General features: G+C 50.6%; 1 protein-coding gene across 1 annotated transcript; it reads right to left on the bottom strand.

The window, feature by feature from the left end:
* Positions 1 to 960: 960 nt before the first annotated feature.
* LOC137380818 (inositol 1,4,5-trisphosphate receptor-interacting protein) lies at positions 961 to 18786 on the bottom strand. The gene is made up of 2 exons (XM_068053202.1): positions 18556 to 18786; positions 961 to 6903 (listed from the first exon to the last, which is right to left on the bottom strand). Exons 1-2 carry the CDS (start codon positions 18772 to 18774, stop codon positions 5224 to 5226), a joined length of 1899 nt encoding a protein of 632 aa, XP_067909303.1. The 5' UTR covers positions 18775 to 18786; the 3' UTR covers positions 961 to 5223.
* Positions 18787 to 25939: the final 7153 nt, after the last annotated feature.

Raw genomic sequence — 25939 nt, 5'->3', positions numbered from 1 at the left:
GGCTTGTACGTTTCAGCCTAGTGTGGGCTGTTTTGTTTACCATGACCAATGGGTGGCAGATAGGAACCCCTTTCTGTGAATCACTGACCATAACTGTGATGTTACTGGTTCCTTTGGCACGTGAACTATTGTAAGATTCACAGGACTCCAAGAAATATCCAAAGAATATGTGGGTTTCATTATAACTTAACTGGAATGTACATATATATACTACAGGAGCCACACCAATACATCTCACTCTGTCTGACTACAGCCACAACTCCCTGGTCATGTGAGATGTGAAATCACTTCCTCCGGTTTCCTTCACTTACAGCCTCTTTAGGTGGTCCCACAACAGTAACAGGCGGGTTCAAAAACACAGGCCAAACCTAGATAGCCCAGATGTTGATGTACACTGGGAGTTCCAGTCAGCACCATCAGGGGTGAAGCCTTCGAGGAAGGTTACCCAAAGGGGATGAGAGTTCCCTCGGGCTCGGTGGGAGCAGGAGAGTCTGTGAAAAGTGAAGGGTGCAGGCCTGGGGGGTTACTGGGCAGCAGAGATTCCTGAGGGGCAAACAGGCAAGGTTGTAGCTTGACTACTTTCAGGTCCTCACTGTCTAGACTCAGCTGAAAATTGCCTCTGCAGTGAGGGATTGTAGTTATCTGTCAGCCCTAAAATCAACATCTGCTCAGAGTCTGCGGGATTGGAAGATTCTGTTAAACTTCTGGTTGAGTTGATGATGCAGATGATATAAAAATCGGCAGTGTGGTTGATAGTGTGGAGAAAAGCTGGAGACTGCAGGAAGATATCAATGGATTGGTCAGGTGGGCAAAAAGTGGCAAATGGAATTCAATCCACAGAAGTGTGAGGTAATGTATTTTGGGAGTTGCAACAAGGCAAGGGAACCCAGTAAATGGTGTGGATTAACAGAGGCACTTGGAGTGAATGTCCACAGATTCTTAAAGGTAACAGGACAGCTAGATAAGGTGGTTAAGAAGGCATATAGCATGCTTTCCTTTATTAGCCGAGGCACAGAATATAAGAGCAGAGACATTATGCTACAACTGTATAAAACACTAGTTAGACTGCAGCTAGAGTACTGCATACAATTCTGGTCACCACACTACAGGAAGGATGTGATCACACTAGGGAGGATACAGAGGAGATTTATGAGAATGTTGCCAGGAATCTAGAATTTTAGCTATGAGGAAAGATTGGATAGGCTGGGGTTGTTCTCCTTGGAACAGAGAAGGCTGAGGTATAAAATTATGAGGGGCCTGGATAGAGTAAATAAGGATGATGACATATTTACCTTAGCAGAGGAGTCAAAAACCAGGGGCATAGATTTAAAGTAATTGGTAGAAGGATTAGAGGGGAGATGAGGAGACATTTTTCACCCAGGGGGTGGTGGGGCTCCCTCACTGCCTGAAAGGGTGGTGGAGGCAGAAACCCTCATCATATTTAAAAAGTACTTGGATGTCTACTTGAAGAGCTGTGATGTGCAGGGCGACAAACTATTGCAGGAAGGTAGGATTAGGCTGGGTAACTCTTTGTCAACCAGCACAGATGAGATGGGCTGAATGGCTTCCTTCTGTGTTATACATTTTCTATGATTTTTCTTTTTTTTCCCTACTCTTTTCTATCACTGACTGGATGACCAGCAGGATCTGTATTGCCAAGGCTCTCCCTGCAATCACTCTCCGGTTGAACTTACAACTTACTTTATAAATTGAAGATGTTCAGCAGTAATATTTATTCTTATTCAGTAACAAATACACATTTAATACAAAATAGATTCTGTTTAAATGACTCCAACACCTGCTGCAGGCAACAAGCTCTGAACTGCCACTCGTTCATTGGGCAGTTCCTGGGCTCCAGGATTCCAGTAGTGTCAGATGCTGTGACACTCTGTGTTGTATGACTGTGTGATGCTCTGTCCAAGTCAGCGTCCGGGGTAATAAAAGCAAAATACAGCAGATGCTGGAAATCTGAAATAAAAACACTTGCTGGAAATACTCAGCAGGTCTGGCAGCATCTGTGGAGGGAGAAACAGAGTTAACGTTTCAGGGCAGTGACCCTTTGCCCGGATCCTGCTACATTTGAATTGCAGGAGTTCTGAAAGGTCACTGATTTGAAACGTTAACTCTGTTTCTCTCTCCACAGATGCTGCCAGACCTGCTGAGTATTTCCAGCACTTTCTGTTTTTATTTCCGATTTCCAAGGTAATGGGAGGGAGTGTTTCGAGAACAGGCAACAGCGAAGGTTAAAACACTTCATTACCAGCCCTATCATCCCCCAGGTAAAGGAATCCTTGGCTGCTTAAAGCTGGAAGAAGCTGAGCCACAGAGATCATAGGAAACTGGTTCCACTCCCAGTTCCACCGCAGATTCCATTCCCCACGCCCCCCTGCCCCACCCCCACGTGAGTTAACTCCCCATTCCACTCCTGAACTGTGCTATGTGAGATAATAATAATCTGTTACAGACCACCCTAAAACTTTGCCCGGTAGACATGGCAATGCGCAGCCAGGAGTCTCACTCCTGCATGGTATCTGAGGTCTATGTGCAATATTGGATGTTAAGTGAAGGGCAGAATCACCTGCGATGACCCACACAGTTGAATATCCCACAGTCACTCAGTGTTTACACTCACACATGATAACAAACACTTGGCAGAGCTATTGGAGGGCAGTTGGTGGAACCTGAATCACTGCAGTTAGTATCAGAGCCTCCTTCAAGTGAAGTAATGGCTCACCCAGGCAGTTCAGAAAGTGGCTGCAATGTTTTCCTCCTCATGAACTTCTGTGAGAATTCTGTCAGCAACAAAAATGCAAACAGACAAGATGAAGAAGTACTGCTGAGTGTCAGTAGTCTCTCCAAGTGTCTCACTGAGTGGCTCGGAGTGTCACGAGTACAAAACAAATGGGCTTAGTTATAAAAGGTATCCACATGGGAGAAGACAGCCATCTGAAACTGCCTGGACAGGCTTGAGGGGCTGAATGGCCTCCTCCTGTTCCTGTGTAACAGGATAGAGGGGTTGAATGGCCTCCTCCTGTTCCTGTGTAACAGGATAGAGGGGTTGAATGGCCTCCTCCTGTTCCTGTGCTCCTACAAAACAGAAAGGCAGATACTTTGCAACAGGTGCATTTCAACAAGATAAATAGATAAATATATTTCAACAATTGGAGGTTAATCCTTTGAGCACCCAAAGTCCTGACAAAATTTCCAAAAGCTTTTACTGTGCACTTGGCCAGCTCGTTGTCGGTATAGTGGGACAGCAGCGGGAGTGGTTCTGTTACTGGGCTAGTAATCCAGAGGTCTTGGCTAATAATTCAGAGACGTGAGTTCAAATTCTGCGACAGTCCGCCTTCGGACCCTGCAGAGATACCTGAACGTCGAGCGTCCTCCCAGATGGTGTGCGCTGGCGACGTATTTTTTCTGCCAGTGTCACTGCCTTCAAGACGACACGCAGCTCCCGGCGGAGTCCATTAGCCGCGCCTCTCTGAGGGAGTTGCCTGTCTTTTACCGGGATCTATTCTGAGTCTGGAACATGGTCGCCTCCAGTCAGGGCGCTTCCCCGCCGGCGGAGGGGAGCGCCTCGGCTGTCCAGGCGGCTGACTCCGGGGACGGTCCGGCGGGCGGAGGAGTAGCCGAAAGCCCCGGGTCACCCCTCACTGCGGGTGGCGAAGGGGCTCGGGAGTGTGGAGCGCTCCCGGACGAGCTGATCACCCGCTCGGCCAGAACTGCTCATCGGACCCAGGCCCCGAAACCCTCCTCGGGAGACGGTCCCGCACAACCCGAGCCGCCTCTCGGGAATGCCCTCCGTGCCATTCCAATCGGTGCGGAGGGGTTTCCTGTACGGGCTGCTCCTGCACACTCTCCACTTCCTCGCCCTCGTCAGCCGGCCGGACACGCCCTGGCGGTCCACGTTGCCATCTGGCGGCGAGGGGAAACCCCGATGGAGGTCTCTCTACACGGGAGTCCTCCCCCTTTACATTGGGGACCTGGGGTGGAGGGTGTTGCACAGGGCAGTCCCGTGCAATAGGCTTTTAAGTAGGTTCACGGACTCCCAGGCCACCTGTACTTTCTGCGGCCTGGACGAGTCCGTGTTCCATGTTTATACGGAGTGTGTGAGGTTGCAGCCCCTCTTTGAGTATCTGAAGAGGCTGCTCCTCAAATTTTGGCTGCAGTTCAGTCCCACGCTCCTGATCTTTGGGCACCCAGTGCGGAGGGGCTTGGGCCGGGAGGAGGATCTCCTCGTCGGTCTGCTCCTGGGCCTGGCCAAGGTGGCAATTCACAGGTCCAGGTTGCGGGCCGTCGGGGGTTCCGTCCTCCCCGATTGCCTGCCCCTCTTCCGCGGTTACGTTCGCGCCCGGGTGTCCCTGGAGAAGGAGCATGCGGTGTCCGCCGGTACGCTTGAGGCCTTCCGCGACCGGTGGGCACCGCAGGGACTGGAGTGCATCGTCGACGCCGAGAATGGCATTTTAATTAGAGTTTTTGTTTATTTCTGTTTTTTAATAAAGTTATAAAAAAAAAACAGGGGTTAGATACAGAGTAAAGCTTCCTCTACACTGTCCCCATCAAAGACTCCCAGGACAGGTACAGCATGGGGTTAGATACAGAGTAAAGCTCCCTCTACACTGTCCCCATCAAACACTCCCAGGACAGGTACAGTACGGGGGTTAGATACAGAGTAAAGCTCCCTCTACACTGTCCCCATCAAACACTCCCAGGACAGGTACAGTACGGGGGTTAGATACAGAGTAAAGCTCCCTCTACACTGTCCCCATCAAACACTCCCAGGACAGGTACAGTACGGGGGTTAGATACAGAGTAAAGCTCCCTCTACACCTTGCTCATCGGAAACCTTAACTGCAAGTTCAGAAAAGCACCTGAATGCACAGTGTGAATTTTATTTGCAGTGCTCTCAGATTGCTCACTTATTGTCAGTGCAATTCTTTGGGTCCTCGGGCTCACACTGTCCCCACTCACAGCTCTACCCCCGGCACATACAGAGACCCCTCTCTCTGGAGTAGTCTGGATTCCGAGCCAATCTCACTGGGTAAAGGGCCACTGTTTTGTAACGGAACGTTAGTCACTCCGAGTCCCTCCGTTTGTTTTCCCAGTACAATCCTTACTGTTTGGTGCAAGTGCTGCAAATTCAGCCGTTGCTCAGCCTGACCAGAAGCTGCTCCTTATACAGTGCAATGCTGAGGGACTGGCTGTACATCCTGATGTCTGAGACTAGCTCGGTTCTGTCGTTGCTGCATTCTGCCTCACTCTGACACCGTCTCTGCTGAGACTTTGCAGACTGTATTCCTGAATCAGGACGGCAGTGTTCCTCAGCATCTCCGCCAAGGTCTCTCGTGCCCTTCGGTACAAGGCCTGCTGCATGATAAACACACAGAACAGGTTGAGAGGCTCGGCCGAGCGGAAGATAGCTGGGATGTCGAAGTCGGGGAGGGCGGAGGTGTTGCCGACAATGAAATGGTTTAGACGCTTCTCAAGCAGAGCCTTTTCCAGGTAGCTAAGGAGATCCCGCAGGCGAAGCTGGAGATGGGAATGGTGCCAGTCTCCCAGGGGCTGGCTGGACAACAGGTGCAACAGGGCTGTCTTGAAGTGATAGTGTGTGAGGCCACTGGCCCCTGTTAGGTTACATTGCTTCTCGTGCAGAAAGGAGACGATTTGTAAACACATCAGGTGGCAGGAGCTTTCCGGAAGCTTCTTTGCCATCATTTTGAGAAACCGTTTCTCATAGACAGCGAATGTAAAGGGCCAGGATGTGTCATTTGATTGGACGGTGCCTGGCTGAGTGTCACTTGCAAAAATGGGCATGAAGTAAACATCGGAGTTTTCAAACTCCACAACAGGGGAGATGTTAAAAAGTACAGCCTTCCCGGAACGAAATCTGATCTTCAGGGCACCAGGTCTCTCCAGATCCTGAAAGGAAAGATCAAAGTCGTACTTGTGTGAGATTTTGGCCCAAGCTTTGGTCAAGGCTGTCTGGAACCACCTCATCACCTGACCCTTGGCCAAATAGGGAGCAGTTGCTGACCAGATTAGCTCCTCTTTCTGCTCACTCCCATCCGGCTTGCACCCCAGGCTCTGCTCACCATGTACCAGACACAACATGTCCTCCCCCAAGTGGGTTCGGCCACAGAGGCAAGCAGACAAGTCGTCTCGTGGGTTGATCACATGAATCTTCCCATAGCCGAGCTCACCCGGCCCACCCTCCCCCGAGCACATCAGGTCGGCCCTGAAACAGTAAGGCTCAGGGGGAGTGAAGGGCACGATCAAATCACACACCAGGGGCTTCTTCACCCTCCAATTCTCATACAGACTCCCAATGCCAATACATTCCTCCACCTCCATGTCCAGATCCCGGTTACATACACTCCGTAGGGCCTCTAGCAAATCATCAGCACATCCCTCCACCAGCTCCTGGGTCCTAGACAATTCATTACCCGGCACCCAGATACACTTGTCGTAAAACCAGGTCAGTGCCTGATGGTCTGGGAGCACCGCAAACCTCGTCGAGAATCCAATGGCATCTGAATCTTCATCCTCGCCACTCGGTTCCTGCGAGGACTGGGGGTCTGTGTCCTGTCTCCAGACCTCCAGCAGGAGGAACACTGCGATGTACAGAGCAGTCCACAGATTCCAGCTGTGCTCCTGCTCGCTTCCCAGCTCCCCGCCAGATCCCGATCCCATTCCTGCTGGGAACGACTCCTCAAATTCCTCCTCCAGCCGCTGCATCTCGTCTCGGAGCTGTTCCTCCCGCTCCTTCATCCTGCTCAGAGCCTCCCTCTCCCTTTCCCGCTCCACGCTCCATCTGGACTGCTGGAAGGTGAACGGGTGATCAATCACTGTCGCAGCCATGAGCAGGCACACGGCTAAAATCCCGACCGGCATGGCCAGCCAAATCTGTGCAGAGGAAAAGAGAAAAATCAGAATCAAATTGGAAAATGCAAACCCCCGGATAGAAAATCCAAGGGAAAGAGAAACATCGCAAACACAGGACCAAGCACAGGATCAAACACAGGATCAAACACAGGATCAAACACAGGACCAAGCAAAGAATCACAGGACCAAACACAGGATCAAACACAGGACCAAGCAAAGAATCACAGGACCAAACACAGGATCAAACACAGGATCAAGCGCAGGACCAAGCGCAGGACCAAGCGCAGGACGAAGCGCAGGACGAAGCACAGGACCAAGCACAGGATCAAACACAGGACCAAGCACAGGATCAAATACAAGAGCAAACCACAGGACCAAAGACAGGACCCAACACAGGAGCAAAATATAATACCAAATAAAAAAAAAAACAGAGGAACAAAACACAGGGCCTAACACAGTACCAAACGCTGGATCAAACACTGGATCCTCAGAACACATGACCCTCAGGACTGACCCTCCGACAGTGCAGCACTCCCTCAGTAATGACCCTCTGACAGTGCAGCACTCCCTCAGTACTGACCCTCTGACAGTGCAGCACTCCCTCAGTAATGACCCTCTGACAGTGCAGCACTTCCTCAGTACTGACCCTCTGACAGTGCAGCACTCCCTCAGTACTGACCCTCTGACAGTGCAGCACTCCCTCAGTAATGACCCTCCGACAGTGCAGCAGTCCCTCAGTTCTGACCCTCCGACAGTGCAGCAGTCCCTCAGTTCTGACCCTCCGACAGCGCAGCAGTCCCTCAGTACTGACCCTCTGACAGTGCAGCACTGCCTCAGTACTGACCCTCTGACAGTGCAGCACTCCCTCAGTACTGATCCTCTGACAGTGCAGCGCTCCCTCAGGGAGGGGGAGGCTTGGTTGGGTGTTCACTAAAGCTACAACATTTAATTATTAGCTTCTGCTAACAATAGTTTTGGGATTTTTTGTATCCTTTTCAGTTGGTTTTGTAGTCATCAGTACGTACAAAGGGCTTGTTTGAAAATACATTTTCTAGAATTCTGTCCAGAGGTGACAGTGATGTGTGACTGAGGTAAAACCTCCGAGCTGTCAGTGTGCCTGGGAGAGGAGGGGCCTGTGTGACTAAGCTGGATGTTTCCTTCCAGAGAAATGTTTACTGCCCCTCCCAGCCCCCAATAGAGGCATCTATATCCCCCTCCACCCCCATTTCACACACTGTATTCGGCTTCTCCTCCCAGCTGCACACCTTCAGCTGTTGTCATGCTTATTTTGAAGTAATATTTCTGTACAACCTGCACTTATAGTAATAAAATGTCCCAAGGTCCTTCACAGGAACGTTATCGAACAAAGTTTCATACCGAGCCACTTTTGGAGATATCAGCAGAGATGATCAAAAGCTTGATCAAACAGGCAGGTTTTAAGAAGCACCATGTTGGAAGGGAGAGAGAGAGACAGAGAGGTTTGGTGATGGAATCCCAGAGCTTAGGGCCCAGGCAGCTGAAGGCAGAATTATAGAACTTTACACAGCAGAAGGTGCCATTCAGCCCATCATGTCTGTGTTGACTCTAATGAAAAGTTCTCCCACATTAGTCCCAGTCACCCAGCCCGTTTAAACTTTCTTTTTCAAGTTTTTACCCACTGCAGGTTTCCCTCACTGTTCTTTATTAGTCTGTATACTCTGTAATTCTCTCTCTCAGCCCCTCTTTTCAAGGTTAATTAGCCCCAGTTTCTCCTGTGATTCCTTTGCCTCAGGATGTGCTTATCCAGCTGTCTGTGCCACGTTCAGTAGGAAAGGGTGACTGGAGCTGTAAGCCCGGGCCTGAGCCAGTTATCACCCCAGGGCTTTGTCTGCTGCAGCCTGGGTGGACACACAATCACCCCAGTACACGTACAATACTCGCTCTCCCTGTACCCACAGTCAGCTGGGTCCTGAATCAAACTTCCCAGCCACAGCTCTCTCTGATTTTCCTGTGCAACTTAGATCAATTTCTTCCAGAAATTAAAATTTTGGGATCTAAGATCTGAGTATTTTGGGACATGACATGTGGTGCGTGTGACGTGCTGGGAGGAACTTTAGGGCCAATGGTTCCCAAAGCTTTCCCCCACTGGGGGATTTCCGCACCTTGTGCCTGGCTCTGTTGTGGACCATTAGTAAAGATTGATCGCTGTGATTGGTCAATAATTCCATTAGCATTTTGTCATGTGACTAGCAGGATGTTGAGAGGCGAATGAGAGTGACCTCATTCTTCTCCTGTTTGGTAATTCCTATCTTCCCACCCGTGAACACCTCTGTGTGGAGTTAACCCATGAGACTGGGCTGGAGCTAGTCAGCCTCAGATGTTTACTCTATGCTACAATAAGGAATAATCATTGTTATTGAGTGAATAACTGTGAGCTAAACCTCCCAGCACCAGCAATACTCACAGATCAACACCTTCGAGAAAAGTCCAAAAGGCCGATGGACACTGAGTGGGCACTGAGTGGGCACAGAGTCAACGCTGATAGGACATTGAGTGGGCACTGAGTGGAGACTGAATGGGCACAGAATGGACACTGAGTGGACACTGAGTGGGCACTGAGTGGAGACTGAATGGGCACAGAATGGACACTGAGTGGAGACTGAATGGGCACAGAATGGACACTGAGTGGGCACAGAATGGACACTGAGTGGACACTGAGTGGAGACTGAGTGGAGACTGAATGGGCACAGAATGGACACTGAGTGGACACTGAGTGGGCACTGAGTGGAGACTGAATGGGCACAGAATGGACACTGAGTGGGCACTGAGTGGGCACTGAATGGACACTGAGTGAACACAAAGGACATTGTGTGGACACTGAGTGGACATTGAATGTACACTGAATGTACACTGAGTGGGCACTGAGTGGACACTGAGTGGACACTGAGTGGGAACTGAGTGGGCACTGAGTGGACACTGAGTGGACACTGAGTGGGCACAGAGTCAATGTTGAAAGGACATTGAGTGGACACTGAGTGGGCACTGAGTAGACACTGAATGGACACTGAGTGAACACAAAGGACATTGTGTGGACACTGAGTGGACATTGAATGTACACTGAATGTACACTGAGTGGGCACTGAGTGGACACTGAGTGGACACTGAGTGGGAACTGAGTGGGCACTGAGTGGACACTGAGTGGACACTGAGTGGGAACTGAGTGGACACTGAGTGGACACTGAGTGGGAACTGAGTGGACACTGAGTGGACATTGAGCGGACACTGAGTGGGAACTGAGTGGACACTGAGTGGACACTGAGTGGACACTGAGTGGGAACTGAGTGGACACTGAGTGGGAACTGAGTGGACACTGAGTGGACACTGAGTGGGCACTGAGTGGGCACTGAGTGGACACTGAGTGGGCACTGAGTGGGCACTGAGTGGGAACTGAGTGGACACTGAGTGGACATTGAGCGGACACTGAGTGGGAACTGAGTGGACACTGAGTGGACACTGAGTGGACACTGAGTGGGAACTGAGTGGACACTGAGTGGACACTGAGTGGGAACTGAGTGGGAACTGAGTGGACACTGAGTGGGAACTGTGTGGGAACTGAGTGGACACTGAGTGGGAACTGAGTGGGAACTGAGTGGACACTGAGTGGGAACTGAGTGGGAACTGAGTGGGAACTGAGTGGACACTGAGTGGGCACTGAGTGGGAACTGAGTGGGAACTGAGTGGACACTGAGTGGGAACTGAGTGGGAACTGAGTGGGAACTGAGTGGACACTGAGTGGGAACTGAGTGGACATTGAGTGGACACTGAGTGGACACTGAGTGGGAACTGAGTGGACACTGAGTGGACACTGAGTGGGAACTGTGTGGCAACTGAGTGGGAACTGAGTGGGCACTGAGTGGGAACTGAGTGGGAACTGAGTGGACACTGAGTGGGAACTGAGTGGACATTGAGTGGACACTGAGTGGGAACTGAGTGGGAACTGAGTGGGAACTGAGTGGACATTGAGTGGGAACTGAGTGGGAACTGAGTGGGCACTGAGTGGACACTGAGTGGACACTGAGTGGGAACTGAGTGGACACTGAGTGGGAACTGAGTGGACACTGAGTGGACACTGAGTGGACACTGAGTGGACACTGAGTGGGAACTGAGTGGACATTGAGTGGACACTGAGTGGGAACTGAGTGGACACTGAGTGGACACTGAGTGGGAACTGAGTGGACACTGAGTGGGAACTGTGTGGGAACTGAGTGGGAACTGAGTGGACACTGAGTGGACACTGAGTGGGCACTGAGTGGGAACTGAGTGGGATCTGAGTGGACATTGAGTGGACACTGAGTGGGAACTGAGTGGGAACTGAGTGGGCACTGAGTGGACACTGAGTGGGAACTGAGTGGGAACTGAGTGGGCACTGAGTGGGCACTGAGTGGGCACTAGGGCAGACACATCCTTAACCTCTATGATCTGCCTCTAAAGCAAGTGCAGACTGGATGATTGTCTTTGTTCTCTGATGGAGGTGAGGCTCACTCTCCACTCCGAGACAGCTGGGGCTTACACAGGTCCCAAATAATCAAACCCATGATGTCCTGTATCAGTTATCAACTTAACACTGTGACTGTAGGCTTCAGGGTTAAGCTACTACACCCATCCCTGCAGCTTAGGAGCAGTCAGTACTCAGAGCCCAGCGATCTCAGAGCAGGTGAGGGAGAGCCTGAGGTCAGGTAATGCAGAATGGCAGTGTCAGGTGCAGCACAGCCAAACCTGAGATCACAGAATCACAGAATAATACAGTGCAGAAGAGGCCCTTCGGCCCATCGAGTCTGAACCAATGCATTAAAGAAGACACCTGACTTGTCTACCTAATCCCATTTGCCAGCACTTGACCCATAGCCTTGAATGTTATGACGTGCCAAGTGCTCATCCAGGTACTTTTTAAAGGATGTGAGGCAACCTGCCTCTACCACCCTCCCAGGCAGGACATTCCAGACCATCACCACCCTCTGGGTAAAAAAGTTCTTCCTCAAATCCCCCTTATACATCCTGCCCCTCACCTTAAACTTGTGACCCCTCGTAACTGACCCTTCAACTAAGGAGAACAGCTGCTCCCTATCCACCCTGTCCATGCCCCTCATAATCTTGTACACCTCGATCAGGTCACCCCTCAGTCTTCTCTGCTCCAGTGAAAACAACCCAAGCTATTCTCCTATTTCTATACTCGCTAGCACGTGGCACTGGGAGTAATCCAGAGATTACAACCTGAGAGGTCCTGCTTTTTAGTCTGCTGCCTAACTCCCTGAATTCTTGATGCAAGACCTCATCCCTCTTTCTACCTATGTCATTGGTACCAACATGTACCATGACCTCTGCCTTATCACCCTCCCCATTCAGGATGCCCTGCAGCCGTTCAGTGACATCCCGGACCCTGGCACCAGGGAGGCAACACACCATCCTGGAGTCATGTTGACGGCCACAGTAGTGCCTATCTGTTCCCCTGACTATAGAATCCCCTATTACAATTATTAAAAGGAACAGGCTAGAGAATTCAAAATAGGAATAGAGATCGCACGTGTCAGATTCCAGTGGAGTGAGTTCACGATTCACAGGAATTTGGGCTTGGGTGGACTTGAATGTAGAAGGGACAGACAGAAAGAAATAGTAAGAGAGATAAACTGAGAAAGAGAAAATGTCTTAGTACAGAAGGATACACAGCACCCTGTCAGTGAGAGTATACACAGCACTCTGTCAGAGAATATACACAGCACTCTGTCAGTGAGAGTATACACAGCACTCTGTCAGAGAATATACACAGCACTCTGTCAGTGAGAGTATACACAGCACACTGTTAATGAGAGTATACACAGCACCCTGTCAGTGAGAATATACACAGCACCCTGTCAGTGAGAGTATACACAGCACTCTGTCAGTGAGAATATGCACAGCACCCTGTCAGTGAGAGTATACACAGCACCCTGTCAGTGAGAGTATACACAGCACCCTGTCAGTGAGAATATACACAGCACCCTGTCAGTGAGAGTATACACAGCACTCTGTCAGTGAGAATATGCACAGCACCCTGTCAGTGAGAGTATACACAGCACCCTGTCAGTGAGAGTATACACAGCACTCTGTCAGTGAGAGTATACACAGCACTCTGTCAGTGAGAGTATACACAGCACCCTGTCAGTGAGAATATACACAGCACCCTGTCAGTGAGAGTATACACAGCACTCTGTCAGTGAGAATATGCACAGCACCCTGTCAGTGAGAGTATACACAGCACCCTGTCAGTGAGAGTATACACAGCACTCTGTCAGTGAGAGTATACACAGAGCTGGCGTCCTATTTGACCCCGAGATGAGTTTCTGACCCCATATCCTCTTCGTCACAAGACCAACTATTTCCACCTCAGTCAGAGTGCCTGACCGCACCCCTGCTTCAGCTCATCTGCTGACGAAACCCTCGTCCACACTTCTGTTACCTCCAGACTTGATTATTTCTAATTTCTCCTGGCTGTTCTCGCACATTTCAACCGTCCGTAATCCTGAACTCATCCAAAACCCTTCCGCCTGTATCCTAACTCACATCAAGTCCCGTGTAGTTTTCGTGTGTCATCCGAGACTCAGTGATCTCCGTCTCACCCCTGAGTCAGATGATTTTGGGTCAAAGCCCCGTTTCCTTCGCTTCACCATTGGTGGCTGTGCTTGCAGCTGCCTGGGCCCTAGGCTGTGGAATTCACTCCATAAATCACCCTCTCCCCCCTAAAGATGCTCCTTAAAACCTACCTCTTTAACCAAGCTTTTGATCACCTGTCTTAATATCTCCATCGTTGTCTGACTGATAATGTGCCTGTGAACCTCCTTAGGACAATACCTTATCTCAAAGCTGTTCTACTCCGCAATTTCATTTCATCCTTCGTCTCATCCGACGCATTAACAAAAAACTTTTTTCTTCCTTTCAGATGTTAAGGAACGCAAGCTCCAGCAGCTGATGGGGACTAATACCCCTCCAGATCCTTCTTCCCCTTCACTTCCCTCTGACCCCGTCCCTTCTCCTAATCTGACCCTTTACCGTGTATTCACAATACCCTCTGACCTTCTCCTCTCTGACGCTGAACATTCTGTACTTAGCAAAGGTCTCAGTTTTATTCCCTTACGCCCCCACCCCAATGAATTCCGTGCTCAGCATGACGTTGAGCTCTTCTTCCGTTGCCTCCACCTCCGGGCTCACATCTTTGACCAGGAGTCCTCCCCGACCAACCAGCAGACCCATTCACCCGCCTCCAGCATTCTCCCTCTACCTGGACCCCTCCCTCTGGCCTCTTATCCACTCTTTTCATTGAAAACTGTCGGCGAGACATCAGCCATCTCAATTTCTCTGCCCCCCTCACTCACTCTAACCTGTCTCCCTCTGAACTTGCCGCAATCCGTTCTCTCAGGCCGACATTGTCATCAAACCTGCAGACAAGGGTGGTGCTGTTGTTGTCTGGCGTACTGACCTCTACCTTGCAGAAGCTCAACGCCAACTCACAGACACTTCTTCCTACTTCCCTCTGGACCATGACCCCACCACCGAACATCAAGCTACTGTCCACAGGACTGTCAGTGACCTCATCTCCTCTGGAGATCTTCCTTCTACAGCTTCCAACCTCATAGTCCCACAACCCCAGACAGCCCGCTTCTACCTCCTTCCCAAAATCCACAGACAGGACTGTCCCAACAGACCCATTGTGTCAGCCTGCTCCTGCCCCACTGAACTTATTTCTTCCTATCTTGACTCTATCTTTTCTCCCCTGGTCCAGTCTCTTCCCACCTCCATCCGTGACTCTTCTGACGCCCTACGTCATTTTGACAATTTCCAGTTTCCTGGCCCCAACCACCTCCTCTTCACTATGGACGTCCAATCGCTCTACACCTCCATCCCCCACCAGGATGGTCTGAGGGCTCTCCGCTTCTTCCTGGAACAGAGGCCCAACCAGTCCCCATCCACCACCACCCTCCTCCGCCTGGCTGAACTTGTTCTCACATTGAACAACTTCTCCTTCAACTCCACTCACTTCCTTCAAGTAAAGGTATTGCTATGGGTACCCGCATGGGTCCTAGTTATGCCTGTCTTTTTGTGGGATATGTTGAACATTCCTTGTTCCAGTCCTACTCAGGCCCCCTCCCCCAACTCTTTTTCCAGTACATTGATGACTGTATTGGTGCCATTTCCTGCTCCCGCCCCGAACTGGACAACTTTATCAACTATGCTTCTAATTTCCACCCTTCTCTCACCTTTACATGGTCCATCTCTGACACTTCCCTTCCCTTCCTCAACTTCTCTGTCTCCATCTCTGGTGATAGGTTGTCTACTAATATCCATTATAAGCCCACCGACTCCCACAGCTACCTCGACTACACTTCTTCACACCCTACCTCCTGTAAGGACTCCATTCCATTCTCCCAGTTTCTCTGTCTCCAACGCATCTCCTCTGATGATGCTACCTTCCGTGACAGCGCTTCTGATATGTCTTCCTTTCTCCTCAATCGAGGATTTCCCCCCACTGTGGTTGACAGGGCTCTCAACTGTGTCCGGCCCATTTCCTGCACCTCTACCCTCACCCCTTCCCCTCACTCCCAGAACCGCGACAGGGTTCCCCTTGTCCTCACTTTCCACCCCATCAGCCTCCATATCCAAAGGATCATCCTCTGCCATTTCCGCCACCTCCAGCGTGATGCCACTACCAAACACATCTTCCCCTCCCCTGTCAGCATTCCAAAGGGAACGTTCCCTCCGTGACAACCTGGTCCACTCCTCCATTACCCCCAACACCTCGTCCCCTTCCTACGGCACCTTCCCCTGCAATCGCAGGAGGTGTAATACCTGCCCATTTACCTCCTCTCTCCTCACTATCCCAGGCCCCAAACACTCCTTTCAGGTGCAGCTACGATTTACTTGTACTTCTTTCAATGTAGTATACTGTATTTGCTGTTCACAATGTGGTCTCCTCTACATTGGGGAGACCAAATGCAGACTGGGTGACCACTTTGCTGAACACCTCCGCTCAGTCCGAAAGCGTGACCCTGAGCTTCCGGTTGCTTGCCATTTCAACACTCCCACCCCTGCTCTCATGCTCACATCTCTGTCCTGGGATTGCTGCAGTGTTCCAGTGAACATCAACGCAAGCTCGAGGAGCAGCACCTGATCTTTCGATTAAGCTCTCTACAGCCTTACAGACTGAACATTGAGTTCAATAACTTCAGAGCTTGACTGGCCCTTTTTTTAATATTTTATTTTTTAATCATGTGCCTGTTTTTCATGAGGTCAAATCTGCTCATTATTCTGCCATTAACTCTCTCTGGACGAATGATTTGTCTTTCACCACAAGCATTAACACACTCTTTGCCTTTGTCCCAGGATAGCTTTGTTATTTAATCTCTCCTGCCCTCTGCCCTATCAAATACCTTCCCCTTTGTTCTCTTCCCCACCCCCCTCCCCTTCACTTGCTAAAATTCTAATTCTTTTCTAACCTTTGCCAGTTCTGATGAAGGGTCACTGACCTGAAACATTAACTCTGCTTCTCTCTCCACAGACGCTGCCAGACCTGATGAGTATTTCCAGCACTTTTTGCTTTTATATTATATATTATTGAGGTCCTTAGGACATCTGACTGTGAAAAAGGTGTTATATAAATGCAAATTGTTGTTCAGTTGTGGTTCAAATAGATGTTGGAAAATGAGGAAGCATGGAGTAAGATGCGAATCCAGGGAACGTAAACATCCAAAGACAAATCAAACTGTACATTAATCTCCCAGAAAAGAAGGATATAGAAGCAGACGGTATAAACAGTGTCAAAGGATGTGTTTGTGGAGAGAGAAGGGGATTGAGGGATACGGGGAGAAGGTGGGATTGAGGGATACGGGGAGAAGGTGGGATTGAGGGATACGGGGAGAAGGTGGGATTGAAGGATACGGGGAGAAGGTGGGATTGAGGGATACGGGGAGAAGGTGGGATTGAGGGATACGGGGAGAAGGTGGGATTGAATAGTATAATAAATATTTAGTTGCTTTTTAACATTTTCCCTCTGATGTGAATGTTGGGGTGTAGTATGAGGTTAATGAATGGACCCATTACAGTAATTCAAGGGCCTACAAGGCCAGATTATGGGGAATGTCCAGATTCTGGATTGTGGGAAAAGTGTTCAGTTAGGGGAGCTCCTGAGAGCAAAACCGGATGTGTAAAAATCCACAATAATAACACACAAAAACTTGCATTTATATAGCACCTTGGAACTGCCTTCCTAACAGCAGTGTGGGTGTACCTACCCCACATGGACTGCAGTGGTTTAAGAAGGCAGCTCACCACCACCTTAGGGAGGACTAACAAGGTAAGGGAATATACAATGGATGGTAGGACCCTAGGAAGTACAGAGGGTCAGAGGGACCTTGGTGTACTTGTCTATAGATCACTGAAGGCAGCAGCACAGGTAGATAAGGTGGTTAGGAAGGCATATGGGATACTTGCTTTTATTAGCCGAGGCATAGAATATAAGAGCAGGGAGGTTATTATGGAGCTGTATAAAACGCTAGTTAGGCCACAGTTGGAGTATTGTGTACAGTTCTGGTCACCACACTATAGGAAGGATGTGATTGCACTGGAGAGGGTGCAGAGGAGATTCACCAGGATGTTGCCTGGGCTGGAGCATTTCAGCTATGAAGAGAGACTGAAAAGGCTAGGGTTGTTTTCCTTGGAGCAGAGAAGGCTGAGGGGAGATATGATTGAGGTATACAAAATTATGAGGGCATTGATAGGGTAGACAGGAATAACCTTTTTCCCTTAGCGGAGATGTCAATAACCAGGGGGCATAGATTTAAGGTAAGGGGCAGGAGGTTTAGAGGGGATTTGAGGAAAGATTTTTTTCGCTCAGAGGGGGGTTGGAATCTGGAGCACACTGCCTGAAGGGGTGGTAGAGGCAGGAACCCTCACAACACTTACGAAGTATTGAGATGAGCACTTGAAACACCGTAGCATACAAGGCTATGGGCCAAGTGCAGGAAAATGGGATTAGAATAGTTAGGTGCTTGATGGCCGGCACAGACACAATGGGCCGAAGGGCCTTTTTCTGTGTTGTATAACTGTATGACTATGACCTTCTCAAGGACAATTAGGGATGGGCAATAAATGCTGGCCTAGCCAGTGACGCCCACATCCGATGAATGAATAAGAACCTTTAACATAGTAAAATGCCCCAAGGTGCTAGATAAATGCAAGAAGTTATTGTTGTGTTACATACTCCATGTGCACGTGCACACACACACATACACACAACAGTTAATCCCAAGCTTTCCCAGATCTTGGTAAATTCCATCTGATTATGACCCTATCATTCAAATTCTCTGTTAACTGTTCCTTTCAACAAAGTTCAATCCAGGACCACCTTAAAAAAGCCCCCTCACTCCAGCCTACCTTAAATCCCCATCCCCCACCTACCCCTAAGCCTCATGGCTTAGTGACAGCTCTCGGTGAGGGCGCCACAGACATTCCTTTCAAATTCTCAGCCGGGGTTGGGGGCAGGGGGGGGTGCGAGGGTGGGGGAGACACAAGAGAACAACAGCAGGAGGACTGTGAGGAGGAACTGCAAGCCAGCACAGTGCTGGTGTCTGTGAGAGGGAGAGACACACAGGAATGAGAGTCACTCACCTCCGGGCAGCCCCCGGTTCCAAAGCAAAGACACAGTTGGTGAGCCCACGATTGGAATCCCCTGATTGACGGGAGCCCCTTTAAGAGGACTGGCAGAAGTGGGGGGGTGGGGGTCAGAGACTGACCGTCTAATTCTGATAGTTTATTTGTGTCTAACTGGCCGACCAGTTCCTTCCTCTTTCTCTGCACGCAGTTGATTCTCAACCCGCTCTTGCTCATTTCCTGCCGTTCTGCTGCTCACCAAAGCCCTTTTTCCTCCAAATAAGATGAGAGAGAGAGCGAGTGAGAGAGAGAGTTATCCATGGGCCATGATCTTTCGAAAGTTTCTCCTTAAAGGCACAGAACCCCAAGCCTCAGCACCCGCCTGTCACTTGGGGCAAAAGTTGTTTCAAAGTAAGAAAAGGGTGGGAATGCAGTGAATTTTGTGCTGAGGGTGGGGAGACTCTAACTCTCAGAGTGGGGAGTCTTGCACTCACAGCCTTCACAATCTAACTGACCCGAGGTTAGCTCCTGACTCCGTATCCTCTACATCACGAAGAACATCTTTTTCCATCTCTGCACTATCGCGAGTCAGCACCCGTGGGTGAGCTGATCTGCTGCTGAAACCTTCATCCATGTCTTTGTTACCTCCAGATTAACCATTGCAATGCATCCTGTCGCCCAAACTTTACCCTCTGTAAACCCGAGCTGATCCAACACTCTGCTGTCCATGTCTTAACTCGCACCAAGTCCCATTTACCCATCTCCCCAGTGCTCACTGACCAACATTGCCTCCCAGTCAGATGGAATCTCAACCACCCCCCCGCCACCTGCCGTGATACTCGTGCCCCCTCGCATCCAACCACATCTCGGGGGGGGGGGCAATAAAATCCAGCATACCAACTTTAACTGGGGTCCAGGTTCCACACAAACTGACTCTCACTGGGGTAAGGGTTCCACACACACTGACTCTCACTGGGGTACGGGTTCCACACACAATGACTCTCACTGGGGTACGGGTCCCACACACAATGACCCTCACTGGGGTACAGTTCCACAAACACTGACTCTCACTGGGGTACGGGTTCCACACACACTGACTCTCACTGGGGTACGGGTCCCACACACAATGACTCTCACTGGGGTACAGTTCCACACACACTGACTCTCACTTGGGTATGGGTTCCACACACACTGACTGTCACTGGGGTACGGGTTCCACACACACTGACTCTCACTGGGGTACGGGTTCCACACACACCGACTCTCACTGGGGTACGGGTCCCACACACAATGTCTCTCACTGGGGTACGGGTTCCAAACACACTGACTCTCACTGGGGTACGGGTCCCACACACACTGACTCTCACTGGGGTACGGGTTCCACACACACCGACTCTCACTGGGGTACGGGTCCCACACACAATGACTCTCACTGGGGTACAGTTCCACAAACACTGACTCTCACTGGGGTACGGGTTCCACACACACTGACTCTCACTGGGGTACGGGTTCCACACACACTGACTCTCACTGGGGTACAGTTCCACACACACTGACTCTCACTGGGGTACAGTGAGGTACCCCAGTGAGAGTCAGTGTGTGTGGAACTGTACCCCAGTGAGAGTCAGTGTGTGTGGAACTGTATCCCAGTGAGAGTCAGTGTGTGTGATACTGTATCCCAGTGAGAGTCAGTGTGTGTGGATCCTGTACCCCAGTGAGAGTCAGTGTGTGTGGAACTGTACCCCAGTGAGAGTCAGTGTGTGTGGAACTGTATCCCAGTGAGAGTCAGTGTGTGTGGAACTGTACCCCAGTGAGAGTCAGTGTGTGTGGAACTGTACCCCAGTGAGAGTCAGTGTGTGTGGAACTGTATCCCAGTGAGAGTCAGTGTGTGTGGAACTGTACCCCAGTGAGAGTCAGTGTGTGTGGAACTGTATCCCAGTGAGAGTCAGTGTGTGTGGAACTGTACCCCAGTGAGAGTCAGTGTGTGTGGGACCCGTTCCCCAGTGAGAGTCAGTGCGTGTGGAACTGTACCCCAGTGAGAGTCAGTGTGTGTGGAATCCGTACCCCAGTGAGAGTCAGTGTGTGTGGAATTGTACCCCAGTGAGAGTCAGTGTGTGTGGAACTGTACCCCAGTGAGAGTCAGTGTGTGTGGAACTGTACCCCAGTGAGAGTCAGTGTGTGTGGAATTGTACCCCAGTGAGAGTCAGTGTGTGTGGAACAGTACCCCAGTGAGAGTCAGTGTGTGTGGAACTGTACCCCAGTGAGAGTCAGTGTGTGTGGAATCCGTACCCCAGTGAGAGTCAGTGTGTGTGGAACAGTACCCCAGTGAGAGTCAGTGTGTGTGGAATCCGTACCCCAGTGAGAGTCAGTGTGTGTGGAACTGTACCCCAGTGAGAGTCAGTGTGTGTGGAACTGTACCCCAGTGAGAGTCAGTGTGTGTGGGACCCGTACCCCAGTGAGAGACAGTGTGTGTGAGACCCGTACCCCAGTGAGAGTCAGTGTGTGTGGAACCCATACCCCAGTGAGAGTCAGTGTGTGTGGAACTGTACCCCAGTGAGAGTCAGTGTGTGTGGAACTGTATCCCAGTGAGAGTCAGTGTGTGTGGAACTGTACCCCAGTGAGAGTCAGTGTGTGTGGGACCCGTTCCCCAGTGAGAGTCAGTGTGTGTGGAACTGTACCCCAGTGAGAGTCAGTGTGTGTGGAATCCGTAACCCAGTGAGAGTCAGTGTGTGTGGAATTATACCTAAGTGAGAGTCAGTGTGTGTGGAAATGTACCCAAGTGAGAGTCAGTGTGTGTGGAACTGTACCCCAGTGAGAGTCAGTGTGTGTGGAATTGTACCCCAGTGAGAGTCAGTGTGTGTGGAACTGTACCCCAGTGAGAGTCAGTGTGTGTGGAACTGTACCCCAGTGAGAGTCAGTGTGTGTGGAATCCATACCCCAGTGAGAGTCAGTGTGTGTGGAACTGTACCCCAGTGAGAGTCAGTGTGTGTGGAACTGTACCCCAGTGAGAGTCAGTGTGTGTGGGACCCGTACCCCAGTGAGAGACAGTGTGTGTGAGACCCGTACCCCAGTGAGAGTCAGTGTGTGTGGAACCCATACCCCAGTGAGAGTCAGTGTGTTTGGAATCCGTACGCCAGTGAGAGACAGTGTGTGTGGAACCCGTACACCAGTGAGAGTCAGTGTGTCTGGGACCCGTACCCCAGTGAGAGTCAGTGTGTGTGGTACCCGTACCTCAGTGAGAGTCAGTGTGTGTGGAACCCATACCCCAGTGAGAGTCAGTGTGTGTGGGACCCGTACCTCAGTGAGAGTCAGTGTGTGTGGAACCCATACCCCAGTGAGAGTCAGTGTGTGTGGGACCCGTACACCAGTGAGAGTCAGTGTGTCTGGGACCCGTACCCCAGTGAGAGTCAGTGTGTGTGGAACCCATACCCCAGTGAGAGTCAGTGTGTGTGGGACCCGTACACCAGTGAGAGTCAGTGTGTGTGGTACCCGTATCCAAGTGAGAGTCAGTGTGTGTGGGACCCGTACCTAAGTGAGAGTCAGTGTGTGTGGTACCCGTACCCCAGTGAGAGTCAGTGTGTGTGGTACTCGTACCCCAGTGAGAGTCAGTGTGTGTGGTACCCGTACCCCAGTGAGAGTCAGTGTGTGTGGTACCCGTACACCAGTGAGAGTCAGTGTGTGTGGGACCCGTACCCCAGTGAGAGTCAGTGTGTGTGGTACCCGTACCCCAGTGAGAGTCAGTGTGTGTGGTACTCGTACCCCAGTGAGAGTCAGTGTGTGTGGTACCCGTACCCCAGTGAGAGTCAGTGTGTGTGGTACTCGTACCCCAGTGAGAGTCAGTGTGTGTGGTACCCGTACCCCAGTGAGAGTCAGTGTGTGTGGTACCCGTACCCCACTGAGAGTTGGGCTGGATTTTGTGGACTCCTGGCGCTGGGTTGAAAAGCTGGGTGAACCTCACCTCGGACTTTTCGTGCCCCCCCTCCCCCACCCACAGAGCTAGCCTCTGGCGGGTTTCATACCAAAATGCCCGGCGCGGGGATCCTCATCTATTTCAAGACTTTAAAGACGGGGATCCAGCCTCCGAGAGCTGCCAGCCAATCACAGGGCAGACAGCTCAGTGGTATCAGCTACGCCATTGAGAGTGGTGGAACTGCCGGTACTGCAGAGGCCTTGGACCCAGGCCTAACACTGGAAACCCAGACCTCAGGTAAGTGAGGCAGTGTCGCTGGGGCCTGTCCAGAGGGCCCTGGAAAGGGTGGTGGTTATAAAATGCAGGGCGTGGGTGTCCATGGAGTTGTAGGTTGCACCTGGAAGAGGGACCGGCCGCCCCATCCCACTGGGCGTGCGCCCTCCCTGTTTAGCGAAACCCCCCCCCCCCCCACCAGCGGCGGTGGAAAGAGACCCTTAAATGCTTCTCAGCTTACCTGGCCACAGCAAAATTGGTGAACGACAGGCCCCCTGTCCCTGCAACTCATTGTGATTCTGTGGTCCCCCTGCCCCTGTCTCTGCCTCAGTGTGGATGGGACCATTGTAGTAAAGGCCGGCTACCCAACCTGAACCCGAGGTGACCTGACGACATGTGTCGGGTTCGGGTTGGGTCGGGTTGGGTCGCACTTCTGGGTCCGACATTCGGGCTCGGGTCGGGCCGGGTCAGACACGCTCTATCACAGGTAATATATCACAGGCCCCACTGTTAATTTAATTTATGGACTAGAAAGGTGGTTTTGTTACGGTTATTTTAAACTTGTGCAGATCAGCAACAGTGAAAAATTGGAAGGTAAGTTAACTGCGGGTCGGGTCGGGAAAAAATGGAAGGACTCGGGCCAAGCTCGGGGTCGGATGTGGCTCTGTCAGGCTCGACTCAGGTTATTTTTTGCAGAGTTGAGCTAGCCTTTACATTGTAGAGTGTTAATGTCCCAGTGGGAGGGGCTTTGATGATTAATGTACCAGTGGGAGGGGCTTCAATGGTTAATGTCCCAGTGGGAGGGGCTTCAATTGTTAATGTCCCAGTGGGAGGGGCTTTGATGATTAATGTCCCAGTGGGAGGGGCTTCAATGGTTAATGTCCCAGTGGGAGGGGCTTCAATTGTTAATGTCCCAGTGGGAGGGGCTTTGATGACTAATGTTGAAGTGGGAGGGACCTCAATGGTTAATGTCCCAGTGGGCAGGACTTTGATGGTTAATGTCCCAATGGGAGGGGCTTCAATGATTAATATACCAGTGGGAGGGGCTTCGATGGTTAATGGCCCAGTGGGAGGAGCTTAAACGCTTAATGTAGAAGTGGGCGGGGCTTCAATGGTTCATGTTCCAGTAGGAGGGGCTTCGATATTTAATGTCCAAATGTGAGGGGTTTCAATGGTTAACGTTGAAGTGGGCGGGGATTCGATGGTTAATGTTCCAGTGGGAGGGGCTTTGCTGGTTATTGTCAGCCCCCCCCCAGTGGGCAGGGCTTCGATGGTTAAAGTTCCAGTGGGCGGGGCTTCAATGGTTAATGTCCCAGTGGGAGGGATTTCGATATTTAATATCTGAGTGGGGGACCTTCGATGGGTAATTTTTCCAGTGGGAGGGGCTTCAATGGTTAATGTTGAAATGGGAGAGGCATCAATGCTTAATGTCCCATTGGGAGGGGCTTTGATGGTTAATGAAGTGGACGGGGCTTCAAGTCTTTAGGTACCAGTGGGAGGGGCTTAGATGGTTAATATACCAGTGGGAGAGTCTTCGATGGTTAATGACCTAGTGGGAGGGGCTTCACTGGTATATGTAACAATGGGGGGGGGCTTTGTTGGTTAATGTCCCAGTGGGAGGGGCTTTGTTGGTTAATGTCCCAGTGGGAGGGGCTTTAATGGTTTGTGTCAAGGTGGGATGGGCTTTGATAGTAAATATCCTAGTGGGAGGGGCTTCGATAGTTAATGACGAAGTGGGCGGGGTTTCGATGGTTATTGTGGATGTGGGAGGGGCTTCACTGGTTATTGATCCAGTGGGAGGGGCTTCAATATTTAATGTCCAAGTTTGAGGGGTTTCAATGGTTAATGTCGAAGTGGGAGGGGCACTGATGGTTAATGTTCCAGTGGGAGGGGTTTCAATGTCTAATATCTGAGTGGGAGGGGCTTCGATGGTTAATGTCCCAATGGGAGGGGCTACGATAGTTATTGTCGAAGTGGGAGGGGCTAAGATGGTTAATATCCCAGTGGGTGAGGCTTCAATAGTTAATGTCATAGTGGGAGGGGCTTCGATGTTTAATTCCCAGTGGGCGGGACTTTGATGTTTATTGTCCCAATGGGAGGGGCTTCGATGTTTGTTATCTGAGTGGGAGGGGCTTTGATGGTTAATATCAAAGTAGGTGGGGCTTCGATGGTTAATGTCCCAGTGGGAGGGATTTCGATGGTTAATGTCAAAGTGGGAGGGGCTTGAATGGTTAATGTTAAAGTGGGCGGGGCTTCAATGTTTAATATCCCTGTGGGAGGGGCTTTGATGGATAATGCTCCAGTGGGAGGGGCTTCGATGGTTAATGTCAAAGAGGGAGGAGATCCAAAGGTTAATGTCCCAATGGGAGGGGCTTCGATAGTTGATGGCCCAGTGGGAGGGGTTTCAATGCTCAATATCTGAGTGGGAGGGGCTTAGATGGTTAATGTTCCCAGTGGGAGGGGCTTTGATGTTTAATCTATTCCCTTCCTATTCATGTATTTGTCAAGATGTCTCTTAAACGTCGCTATTGTATCTGCTTCCACCACCTCCCCCGGCAGCAAGTTCCAGGCACTCACCACCCTCTGTGTAAAGAACTTGCCTCGCACATCCCCTCTAAACTTTGCCCCTCGCAACTTAAACCTATGTCCCCTAGTAACTGACTCTTCCACCCTGGGAAAAAGCTTCTGACTATCCACTCTGTCCATGCAGCTCATAACTTTGTAAACCTCTATCAGGTCGCCCCTCCATCTCCGTCGTTCCAGTGAAAACAATCCGAGTTTTTCCAACCTTTCCTCATAGCAAATGCCCTCCAGACCAGGCAACATCCTGGTAAATCTCCTCTGTACCCTCTCCAAAGCCTCCATGTCCTTCTGGTAGTGTGGCGACCAGAATTGCACACAATATTCTAAGTGTGGCCTAACTAAGGTTCTGTACAGCTGCAGCATGACTTGCCAATTTTTATACTCTATGCCCCGACTGATGAAGGCAAGCATGCCGTATGCCTTCTTGACTACCTTATCCACCTGCGTTGCCACTTTCAGTGACCTGTGGGCCTGTACGCCCAGATCTCTCTGCCTGTCAATACTCCTCAGGGTTCTGCCATTTACTGTATACCTCCCACCTGCATTAGACCTTCCAAAATGCATTATCTCACATTTGTCCGGATTAAACTCCATCTGCCATTTCTCTGCCCAAGTCTCCAACCGATCTATATCCTG

Source organism: Heterodontus francisci, chromosome 20, assembly GCF_036365525.1.
Source record: "Heterodontus francisci isolate sHetFra1 chromosome 20, sHetFra1.hap1, whole genome shotgun sequence".
NCBI classification, from domain to species: domain Eukaryota; kingdom Metazoa; phylum Chordata; class Chondrichthyes; order Heterodontiformes; family Heterodontidae; genus Heterodontus; species Heterodontus francisci.
The sequence above is the reverse complement of the archived record's forward strand: the minus strand, read 5'-3'. Positions and strand labels throughout refer to the sequence as shown.